The 12602-nt window shown below is 47.3% G+C and overlaps 1 protein-coding gene across 4 annotated transcripts in view; it reads right to left on the reverse strand.

The window, feature by feature from the left end:
* The window catches only part of abcg4a (ATP-binding cassette, sub-family G (WHITE), member 4a), a 162469-nt gene that overhangs the window by 102728 nt on the left and 47139 nt on the right, over positions 1 to 12602 (reverse strand). For 2 of the 4 annotated variants that reach the window (XM_038779898.1, XM_038779899.1), the window contains exon 2: positions 10458 to 10695. In XM_038779898.1, the coding sequence (XP_038635826.1) occupies positions 10458 to 10695 (238 nt within the window). Of the gene's footprint in view, positions 1 to 9298; positions 9472 to 10457; positions 10696 to 12602 lie in introns of those variants that run through there. The other 2 variants (XM_038779902.1, XM_038779900.1) reach the window with 2 other exon arrangements.

Here is a 12602-nt window from a genome sequence, read left to right on the forward strand (position 1 = left end):
AAAGAGGAGGAGGAGGCCATTCAGCTTCTTGAGCCTATTCATCCATTCAACGTCTTGATGGCTGATCTATGGCCTAACACCATATACCCAACTTTGCCCCATGTTCCTCAATAGTTTTAGTGAGCAAAGAAATTATCAACCTCAACTGTAAAAAATAACTAAATCACCAAACTCCTCAATTCAATGAAACATCGCAATTCCCAGCAACCTTTGCTTCCCACATTTTTTTCCAGTTAAATATACCTACTGTACCAATTCAAACAGTTCAGTAAAAGTAATGACATAAAAATGTGGTTCGAGTAACATCCTGGTCAAAGTGTTCGCTACTGTCTAACGCTTCTCCACACATAATAATAATGGCTTTGGATCTCTGTACAATGTCACAGGACTTCAGCCGCTTCCTTATAAAAGTAGGGTGTGGAAGGAAGTACACTGGGTTCACTTAATTCCATGAGGCACAGAAAGTAGAGAAACTAGATTGCTGGCCTTAGGGCAGAGCAGTTTAAGATTAGATTTAATAGAGATGTTTAAAATGATGATGGTTTTTGATAAGGAGGAACGGTTCCGTCATGGGTGAATGAGTCAGTAACCAGGGGACACAGACTGAAGATAATTAGCAAAACAAGGGGAAATAAAGGGTTTTCTGCTTTAAACGTAGCAAGTTGTTTTGATCGAAAATGTGTGAGATTTAGAGAGTTAAGAAAATCAAAGTTTCTCTTTCTCTCTCTACTTTGTCGCCTGATGAATTGAGACAAACATGGATAATAACTAAAATTCAGGTACCATTCGCCAAACCTTGAATGTTGGCAGAGTTGCATTATAAAAAACAGTTGGTAAACCTCCAGATTCACAGTATAACAATATAAACTGTGTCAATCATGTCCAGTGATGCCTGGGGGAATATAATTTGACACAGGAATTCATGCCGCAGAAGGATTCAATATCTCAGTGTTGGCCACAAAAGGAGCTATCCCGTCTACTCCCACTTTCCACTCAGATCTTGGTCTTCAAAGTTACAGCACAACAAGAGCATTTCCAGGCACATTTTAAGTGGGTTTCCACATCTATCATCCTTCCAGGCAGCGCTTTCTAGGGCAACACCAGCATCTGTGCCAAAAAGCTCGCTTCCAATTACCATCTAATCCTTTCACCAATTTCCATCTATGCCCCATGGCTATTGACCTTTCTGCTAAGGGAAGATGGTCATCCCTATCCCCTGTAGCTAGGGCCCTCATACTTGGACTCGCCTCTATTAAATTTTCCTTCAGCTTCCCTCAGTTTTAAAGGAAGCAATTCCATCTATCCAATGTGCCATCCCAGCTAAAATTCCCCAATCCTGGCACATCCTTATAAATCTCCCCCGTGCCCGCACACGTATGTGTAGCTCTGCTGCCTTTGTTTAGTCACGGAACTGTGACTAAGCCATCAACTGAAAGGAAGATGAGTTTATGTGAACTCCTTGGGCGGTATTCTCCCCTACCCGGGGGGGGGGTTGCGTCAACAAGGGGAGCCAGTTATTTGGACTTTTCAAAGGCTTTCGACAAAGTCCCACGTAAGAGATTAATGTGTAAAATTAAAGTGCATGGGATTGGGGGTACTGTATCGAAATGGAAAGAAAGCCGGTTGGCAGACAGGTAACAAAGAGTAGGAATAAACGGGTCTTTTTCCAAATGGAAGGCACTGACTGGTGGGATACCACATGGATTAGCACTAGGACCCCAGCTGTTCACAATATATATATTAATGATTTGGATGAGGGAATTGAATGTAATATCTCCAAATTTGCAGATGGGTGGGAAGGTGAGCTGTGAGGAGGATGCAGAAATGCTTTTGTATGATTTAGACAAGTTGAGTGAGTGGGCAAATGCATGGCAGATGCAGCGTAATGTGGATAAATGTGAGGTTAACCACCTTTGTAGCAAGAACAGGAAGGCAGATTATTGTGCGGGAATATTGTGCGCAGTTTTGCTCTCATCTGAGGGAGAATGTTCTAACTATAGAGGGAGTGCAGTGGAAGTTTACTTGACTGACTCCCGTGATATCTCGAATTGGTTAGGATTATATTTTCTGGAGTTGAGAGTAATAGCAGAGGGGGGCTCATAGAAACCTACAGCTTTATATAAGACTCCACTGACCTGCAAAATGCCTGATAACTTAGCTCCACCCAGCAATGACATCATCTTACCAAGCTGAAATCGAATAAACTCCCATTAATCCAAACAAAACTGCATCAGCCCAAGCTTTTTACGATGGTTTGATGGCACCCCATGCTCCCAAAACCTGAGTTGCCTTTCGAACTTGGATCTCTTTTCAAACATGATTGCGGCAGTCAAATACTATCCCAGGCTTTTAACCCTTGCTGCAGCAGATACCAATAATACAATGTATCTGAAATTCCTACATTCATCACAATTATTTCTGTTCTTATGTTTTTATGTTCATAAGACTGATTTGGGACAGGCCTTATGGGTCAGCAGGTCCTTTCCTGCCATTCTTTACTGCATTCATCAATAAACCAGGATAACAGTCCAACAGGGCCCAAACCTCAGGCTGTAGAACTACTAGCAAGATCAGTAGCTGATTCCAGTCACTGGTCTTCAGCAATGTCACAATGTGAAGCTGTGCACATTCTTACAACCATGGAATTCCTATAGTGCAGAAGGAGGCCATTCGGCCCATCAAGTCTGCACCGACCCTTTGAAAGAGCGCCCTACCCACGTTCACTCCCCAGTCATACCAAACCTGCACTCACAGGAACCTAAGGGGCAATTTGGCATGGCCAATCCACCTAACCTGCTCAGCTTTGGACTGTGGGAGGAAACCGGAGAACCTGGAGGAAACCCACGCAGACACGAGGAAAAGTGCAAACTCCACCTGACAGTCACCAAAGTTGGAATTGAACCCGGGGCCCTGGTGCTGTGAGACAGCAGTGCTAACCATTGTACCACCATGCTGCCTTCTTGATGAGGTGTGTCAGCCAATAACATTTTGGAGAATATTTCAATGGCTTTATTCAATCGGATAGACGCCTAGTCATTATGTCCTGTCCTTGTCAGCAATTTCCTGTAAACCACACTATTCCCCAGCCTTATCTCCTTGCTTATAGTTGGTCAACGCTCTTCCGACTCCAGCCTCCTGCACAACCTCTTCACCCTCTGCCCCACCCACGGTAGCAGAACTTTCACCCATCATGCACTAGCACACTCTTGCCAACTATTTCAGGGAAATAAATGCTTTGACGCATGTTTTTCGCGAAGGCTTTAAGCAGCGATGCGTTACGGAGAGCTTTAAATGACTACCTATATCACCCCCCCCCCCCCCCCCCCCCCCCCCCCCCCAGAGGCAGAGCTGGTAGCTCTTGACTATGACTACCCATGAATTCTCTCATTATCAATTATTTCAGACGGCTTTAGCAAAGAAAAATGGTTGAGGATCAAAGGTGAGCAATGAAACATTACCCTTTCTGTGAAAATATTGGAATTTTCAGCGCAGGCCAACAGCAAAACAGAGGCCATCAATTTAAATTTGTGCTCCTGGAGAACAAAACAAAACAGGTTCAAATTACAAAGCACAACGGCATGAAATTGCCGAGTTTGGCTGCTTGTCCCTTCACTGAGCTTGGAGGGCGTGTTGCAAAGACAATGACGCCCACCAACTGCTTTCGGCCGCCAGCCCATTCCGATGGATTCACTTACTAATTCCCAAGGATCTTGGAGTGAGAACACGCACTAAAGCAGAATAGGCCTGTGTATACTTGTCTTTCCTCATAAGCAGACACCCGGTTTCATATTTTGATTGCAGCAGGAATTCACGTTGGGTGACCGCTTTCTCGAATACCGTCTGCTGACCCGCTTTGTCGAATATCTCCATTCTGTCTGCAAGTATGACCCCGATCTGGTGGCTCGGCGCTTTAATTCTCCACCTCGGTCTCGCGCTGATATCACTGCCCACGGCCTGCTGCACTGTTCCAGTGAAGCTCAACTTCGTCACTCTGTGGGAAATGACAGTCTTCACCGGGCGACGCCACTGGACTGGAACTCAATCAGACCCCCTCCTCTGTGAAGGTTGACACAAGGCTGCCATTCTGCGTGTGTAAAGGTCACTGCTATAATATCTCAGTCTCTGTGCTACCCATGTCAAAGCCATAAAGCAAAGAAGGCAGCACGGACAAGAAACCAATACAAAGAGCCCATGGCGAACCATTCTGGTGGCATGGTTGCACAATGGTTAGCACTGATGCCTCACAGTGCCAGGGAGACGGGTTCAATTCCAGTCTTGGGTGACTGTGTGGAGTTTGCACTCCCCCCCCCCCCCCCCCCCCCCCCCCCCCCCGGGTGCTCCAGTTTCCTCCCACAGTCCAAAGATGCGCAGGTTAGGTGGAATGGCCACGATCACTGCACAGTGTTACAAGGATCGGGCAATGGAATGGGCCTCGGCAGAGTGCTATTTCGGAGGATCAATTCAGACTGAATGGGCTGAATGGCCTTGTCCTGCACTGTAGGGATTCTATGAATATAAACAAAAGGCAGCTCTCATACAATTAAGAGGTTATACATTTAGAAATCAGTACAACAGGAGAAGGACCCGAAGCTATGCGGGTCCTACAGACCGATCTCGTTATTAATTGTTGGCGCCAAACTATTGGCCAAAATCTTGTCCTCAAGGATCGAAGACTGCATTCCGGATGTGATTGGGGAGGACCAGACAGGATCACACAGGGGCAGGCATTGGAGGCCAATGTTATAAGACTGTTGAATGTGATCATGATGCCCCCAGAGGGTAGGGACGTAGAGGTAGTGGTTGCAATGGGCGCAGAGAAGGCCTTTGACCGGGTGGAATGGACCTATCTGTGGGAGGTGCTGGGGCGGTTTGGGTTTGGATGGGGCCTCATCGACTGGGTCAGGCTGCTGTATCAGGCGCCTGTGGCGAGTGTACGGACGAACAGGTTGACATCGGGCTATTTTATGCTGTACCTGGGGACGAGGCAGGGTTGCCCCCTCTCCCCACTGTTTGCGCTGGCCATAGAGCCGCTGGCAATTGTGCCGAGAGCCTCAAGGAGCTGGAAGGGGCTGGTTCGGGGAGGGGTGGAGCACAAAGTCTCACTATACGCAGATGACCTGCTCCTGTATGTTTCTGACTCACTAGAGGGAATGGGAGAAATTATGAGGATTCTGGGGGAATTCGGCCGGTTTTCGGGTTATAAATTGAACACGGGGAAAGTGAGATGTTTGAGATCTAGGCAAGGGGGCAGGAGAGGCGACTGGGGGAGTTGCCGTTTAGAGTGCTGGGGGGAAGCTTTCGGTATCTGGGCATCCAGGGAACACGGGAATGGGAACGGCCACATAAGCTAAATTTGATCCGACTGGTGCACCAAATGAAGGAAGACTTCCGAAGGTGGGACATGCTCCCACTATCACTGGCTGGAAGGGTGCAGACAGTGAAAATGATGGTCCTCCTGAGATACCTGTTGGTTTTTCAGTGTCTCCCCATCTTCATTTCACGGGCCTTTTTTAAACAGGTAAACAAGGTGATCTCTGGCTTTGGTTGGGCGGGCAAGGCCCCGCGAGTAAAAAAGGGGATGCTGGAGCATAGCCGGGGAAAGGGCGGGTTGGCGCTGCCGAACTTTAGCAATTACTATTGGGCGGCAAACATAGCCATGATTAGGAAGTGGGTGGTGGTGGTGTTGGTGATGGTGGTGGTAGTGGTGGTTGGGGGGGGGGAGGGCAATTTGGGGGCATTGGTAACGGCGCCTCTGCCGTTCCCGCCGGCACGGTACTCTACCACCAGGAGTTAGATGGGGCAGCACGGTAGCATGGTGGTTAGCATAAATGCTTCACAGCTCCAGGGTCCCAGGTTCGATTCCCGGCTGGGTCACTGTCTGTGCGGAGTCTGCACATCCTCCCCGTGTCTGCGTGGGTTTCCTCCGGGTGCTCCGGTTTCCTCCCACAGTCCAAAGATGTGCGGGTTAGGTGGATTGGCCATGCTAAATTGCCTGTACTGTCCTAATAGTAAGGTTAAGGGGGGGGGAGTTGTTGGGTTACGGGTATAGGGTGGATACGTGGGTTTGAGTAGGGTGATCATTGCTCGACACAACATCGAGGGCCGAAGGGCCTGTTCTGTGCTGTACTGTTCTATGTTCTATGTTCTAAATAGAGGATGGTCTCTGGGCGGATGCGTTGAGTAGAGTCAACGCATCCACATCATGCGCCAGGCTCAGCCTGGGCAGCACGGTAGCATGGTGGTTAGCATAAATGCTTCACAGCTCCAGGGTCCCAGGTTCGATTCCCGGCTGGGTCACTGTCTGTGCGGAGTCTGCACGTCCTCCCCGTGTGTGCGTGGGTTTCCTCCGGGTGCTCCGGTTTCCTCCCACAGTCCAAAGATGTGCGGGTTAGGTGGATTGGCCATGCTAAATTGCCCGTAGTGTCCTAAAAAGTAAGATTAAAGGGAGGGTTGTTGGGTTACGGGTATAGGGTGGATACGTGGGTTTGAGTAGGGTGATCATTGCTCGGCACAACATCGAGGGCCGAAGGGCCTGTTCTGTGCTGTACCGTTCTATGTTCTATGTTCTATGATACAATTTAAGGTCGTTCACCGGACACACATGACAGCGGCCCGGATGAGCAGGTTCTTTGGGATGGAAGACAGGTGTGTGAGGTGTGCAGGAGGCCCAGCGAACCATGTCCATATGTTCTTGGCATGCCCGAAGCTTAGGGGATTCTGGCAGCGGTTTGCGGATCTCATGTCCAAGGTGTTAAAAACAAGGGTGGCACCAGAGGTGGAGATTTTCAGATTGTCGGAGGCTCCAGGAATCCAGGAGGAGAAAGGCAGACGTTCTGGCCTTTGCCTCCCTGCTAGCCCGGAGACGGATACTATTAGCTTGGAGGGACTCAAAGCTCCCGAAGTCAGAGAACTGGCTCACTGACATCACTAGCTCTCTCTGTCTGGAGAAAATCAAGTTCGCCTTGAGAGGGTCAATGTCAGGATTATTCCGGAGGTGGCAGTCATTCGTCGACTTCTTTAGAGGAAATTAACCGTCAGCAGAGACGGGGGGGGGGGGGTTTAGTTTAGTGTGAAAGAAAGGTAGGATCTGTGACGGAGGAAGACGGCCTTAGCACTATGTTTATATTTGTATCAACACTGTTTCTGCTGTTTTTGTTACAAAATCACAAATACCTCAATAAAATGTTTATATTAAAAAAAAGAAATCAGCACAAGATCATTAAACAGTTACGCAATCTTTTCCAGCCCGCCTTAGTTCACCCCTTCAAAGATCCTAAAATCCCTGAATTATAACATTCCATTTTTCTTAAAAGATTTCCTTGCGGGGGGGGGGGGGGGGGGGGTTTCCGACTCCAATGCTCTGCCTAGGAGCCCATTTCATTTGTCGGTTATGTTTAGTTTACAGAAGAATTTTCTGGCATTGGTCGTAATTCAACCTGCACTAACATCAACCTTATTCTTCGCGTCTGCTGACCGCTTTGTCGAATACCGTCTGCTGACCGCTTTGTCGAATACCGTCTGCTGACCGCTTTGTCGAATACCTCCATTCTGTCCACGAGCATGACCCTGATCTTCTGGTGGCTCGTCATTTTCATTCTCCACCTTGTTCTCGCGCTGACATCTCTGTCCTCGGCCTGTTGCACTGTTCCAGTGAAGCTCAACATAGGCTTCAGGAACAGCACGTCAGCTTTCAATTAGGTGCTTTTACAGCCTTCTGAACACAACATTGAGTTAAACAATGTCACATTGTAATCTCACTCCCATTCTAGTTCCTTTTCTTTGCTTCCTTCAGTTTTCCTCTTCAGACAGCAACTCGCTACAATCGGCATGTATTTTGCGTCTTTTCTTGCCCTGTCCTGGTCCCACCTTTCCCTTGCTCAAACCCTATCCCATCTCTAACCATTCCCATTTCTGATGAAAGGTCACAGACCTGAAACAATGGCTGGAATAGTCCGGTCTCACCAGCAGTGTAAGGTCTGGTGGGAAGCCAAAAAATCGGGAGTCTCAGCAGTGAGATGAACTTTAGGAATTCTGTTCCTGGGACTTCGGAAACAGGTCGAGCTTCCCGACAAACAATGTTGGGAATCCTTTCACAGGCTTTTGCATGTTGCGCATACTCATCAAATGTCTACTCACCGGAATTGAGATCACCTCCAAATTAAGCTCCCCGCCAATAAGAAATTAGAATGTTCACTTTTACAACTGCACTTCAGTGACGTGGACCTGGCGAGGTGACTTTTGCCACGATGAGCCGTGAGTTGTCGCTTTGGGGAGTGTCTGTAAATGCCAGCCTGTACCTGAGACCGGCTGGTGGCAGTGCAGGTGGCGTGGAGGATGACCGATGAATGAAATGAAATGAAAATCGCTTATTGTCACAAGTAGGCTACAAATGAAGTTACTGTGAAAAGCCCCTAGTCGCCACATTCCGGCGCCTGTTCAGGGAGGCTGGTACGGGAAGAGTGTGTCAACGGGCATAGGGTGGAGCAGCAGCTGGGAAACGATGGAAGGGGTAGCGCACACTATTGGGTGCCCTTTAAATATGGCGCCAGAGCCTTCGACCCCACGGGGTAACAGTGGGCGCAGCAACCTTTGACCTACCCCAGCCACAAGATCGGCAAGCTCCTTGTGGATGTATGTTTAATGAGGTGGATTGCATAAGTTCAGCTGTCCCGCTTCAAGCACCCCCTCCTCCCTCGTAGATATCCATTCCCACTTCTGCACCTAGACCGCAGAATGGGAATTCTGGTTATTAGCTCCGTTTTTCTCTCTCTGCATAGATGCCCGACCTGCTGAGCTTTTCCAACATTTTCCCATTTTGTTTCCGATTTCCAGCGTCCACACTGTACTGCTTTTCCATTCAAAATAAATGCAGCTGTTGTACCCGTGGAGTTGAATATCCTATTAAATGGAACCCAGTGAACAGTCATTAAGACTCCTCGGCCTATCTCGGCTTCACCTTTAGGCATAGCCACATGAACTATGGTCCATCAGCAGCATTCACAAAGTCAATATTGCTCGAGTTCCAATCGTTCATGCAGGATTTTACATTTGCCTGCATTAAATTTCATTGGCCCCTAAATTTTGTCCAATTCACTCTGTACTTCCGGAGCTGCTTGCTCCGAGACCTCCTCGTTTGATGTCGGTTACAAATTCGATCAAGATCTTTGAATCTAGGTCATTTACACAAAATAGAGATAAATGGTAGTTCCACTATGGACCCACATAAATCCCACTCATTTCTGCCCCCCCCCCCGCCCACATATTCTGGCATAATTATTTTGTACTTGTTGCTTCCTACCTTCCAGACAATTCCTATTCGCTCTTCCAGTTTACCCACAATCTCGAGTTTATAAGACTATCCTTTTGTGAACTATTTCTCACATCCCACTCGGTCGAAAAAGGATAAGGAAATTGACCAGGCAGAATTCTCTCCTTCTCTGTATCAGTCTCAAGACATTCTGTACTAAAAAGCAATTCATTATCGACCGTGGATTAAACAATGGATTATGTTGGATTATGTGTTTAAACAGCATCGTATTTTTCCCTCCTTCAATGAGCTTAATTGAATCCAGTTACAGCCTTACCTACTAATTTGAACTAGGTCATTCACAGGTAATGTAGGAAACATTCCTTCGCACTGAGCGAATCAAAACACTCTCCTTCAAAAAACTGTTGATGTTAGTTTTGAAATTTTCTGTTGTCTTCAGATGCAAAGATTTTTTTTTCCAGCGAAAGTATTAAGGGGTCCAGAACTGTACCAAATCGAGGTTTTAAAAAATAAATTTAGAGTACCTGATTATTTTTTTCCATTTAAGCGGAAATTTAGCGTGGCCAATCCATCTACCCTGCAGATCTTTGGGTTGTGGGGGTGAAACCCACGCAGGCACGGGAAGAATGTGCAAACTCCACACAGACAGTGATCCGGGGCCAGGATTCGAACCTGGGTCCTCGATACCGTGAGGCAGCAGTGCTAACCACCATGCCGCAAGTAAATAGAGTTAAGATACAGATCGAGCCTAATCTAATTGAATAGTGGAACAGGTTTTAGGAATGGAATGGCTTACTCCTGTTCCAGGGAAGTGGTATTGTCACTGGGCCGGTAATCCAGAGGCCCAGGGTAATTGACCGGGGTTCGAATCCCTCCATGGCAGATGGTGACATTTTTATTCAATAAAAATCAGAAATGAAAAGTCTAATGATGACCATGTAACCATTGTCGATTGTCGTAAAAAATCACTAATGTCCTTTCGAAAAGGAAATCTGGCGTCCGTACCTGGTCTGGCCTACATGTGACTTCAGACCCACAGAAATGGGGTTGACTCTTAAATACCCTCAGGGAGGGGCAATAAATGCAGGCCCAGCCAGCGACGCCCACATCCCATGAATGAATAAAAACTCTGGACTGAAGAACAAATGTATTACAGAAGAATTAAAAAGCAAAGGAAACCTTCCCCTACCTCTCTTTTTCCAACAAGATCCCTCGCTCACAGAATAAGAGAGGTCATTGAACTCAATGTCCACTGCTGGGCGCTTGGGCAGGTGGGAGAACCTCTGTGCCTCTGTGATATGGTTTTCCACCTTCTTGAGGTGTGTAGTCAGCAGAGGGGCATCCTGGGACCCTCCGTTGCACACAGCATCTTCCAACGCAATCGACACACAACCAGGATCAACCGGCTTTTCGGCCATCACTCCACACTGTGCGACAAGAAAGAAAAAAGGTTAAATTGGGATGGATGAATGGAAAAGCATAGTCCTCTCTTTCAACATACTGTGGAAATTCGCTTTTTGCATAAAATAAACAATTTGGGATTAAAATGGTGTTAGCCTCAGCCCAGTGGTAGCACTCTCGCATCGTCATTTATCTAATGGTTGTCTTTAGGAGCTTCCTGCGCACAAAGTAACTGCCTGACTGCCATATTCTCTGCATTGAGTATTTAATTGGCTGTAAAGTACTTTTGAGATGTCCTGAGGTTGTGATCACAAGATTACCCATGATTAGGACGGCACAGTGGCTAGCACTGCTGCCTCACAAAGCCAGGGAACCGGGTTCGATTCCGGCTTTGGGTGACTGTGTGGAGTTTGCACATTCTCCCAATGTCTGCGGGCATTTCCTCCGGGTGCTCTGATTTCCTCCCAAAGTCCAAAGATATGCAGGTTAGCTGGATTGGCCACGTTAAATTTCCCCTTGGTGTTCAAGGATTAGATGGAGTTACAGGGATAGGGTTGGTTACATCGAAGGGTTGGTCAGACTTGATGGTCCAAAGGGCCTCCTTATGCAGTGTAGGGTTTCTATGACATGAGTCAACCAGTGCTTTGCTGTTTGGTATGAGCTCTACTCGGACAAGTATTTTCATTGTTCCTTAGTTTTCACAGTCCTGAACACGGGTATCCATGAACAGAGTGGAGAGGGCACAACAGAATGAATATTGCAGGGTTAAGATATGGTTACGACTCTAGTATTTGCTAAATGACCCTCCTGTGGACAGGTGATGTCACCCCATGTGGCAATGGGCATTCTCACTTCAGGTGACACGGTGACAAGAATGTTCAACCATCTTCCGCGTTAATGAACTCTAATCCAATTGTCGTTCTGCCTCCAGCCCCAGCATGCAATGCCAAAGAGCCAAACCAGCCTGGTTCTGTTGGTAGTGTTTTAACCCTTGAGTCAGAAGGCTGTGGGCTCAGGTCTCCAGCACCAAGTTAAGCCTCTGTTGCAGTACTGTACTGGCAGAGGTCTCTACTGTGGGAGGATCACCCCAGAGGTCATTGTTCTCTCAAAAGCAGACTGGACATTGAGCTTAATGTTGTACACAGATCTTCCTATGAACAAACTGGCTTGGTTACCTTCCGAATTAACAGTAGTAATTACTGCAACCGGTGTGAAGTGCTGTGGGACTTTGTCAAACAATGGGGTCAACAGATGTATCACTACAGATCAGTGTTTTAAAATTATTCTCCAGTAATTAGCTTTTTTCAATGGCGAGTGCAAGAGAGCAGTGCCAGGCACACCTAAAAATGAGAAGCAACCTGGTGAAGCTGCAAAACAGGAGTATTTGTGTTCAAAACAGCGATAGACGGAGCTGTGCAATTCCACACCAACAGTTCAGATCCTGCAGCGAACGCTGGTGGACAATTAAAGAAGTCACAGGAAGGGGAGGCTTCACAAATATCTCCATCCTCAATGAGGGGGGAGCCCAACACATCATTGCAAAAGATAAGGCTGAGGCTTTTTCAACAATCTTCAGCCAGAAGTGCCAATAAAGCTGCACTTGCTGACCAATAACCTTCTCAATAACGCTCAGTTTGGGTTCCACCATGGCCACTCAGCTCCTGACCTCATTGTAGCCTTGGTTCAAACATGGACAAAAGAGCTGGACTCCAGGGCTGACAAGTGACATTTGAACTATAAAAGTGCCAACAATGATCAATTTCCAACAAGAGAGGATCTAACCATCTCCCCTTGACACTAAATTACATTACCGTCGTGAATCCTCTGCTATCAACGTGCTGTTACCATACTGTGTCTACAAGAGCAGGTCAGAGGCTAGGAATCCTGCTGTGAGTAACTGGCCTCCTGACTCCCCAAAGCCTGTCCACAATCT

The sequence above is a fragment of the Scyliorhinus canicula genome, chromosome 19 (assembly GCF_902713615.1).
Source record: "Scyliorhinus canicula chromosome 19, sScyCan1.1, whole genome shotgun sequence".
In the NCBI taxonomy this organism is placed as follows: Eukaryota; Metazoa; Chordata; class Chondrichthyes; order Carcharhiniformes; family Scyliorhinidae; genus Scyliorhinus; species Scyliorhinus canicula.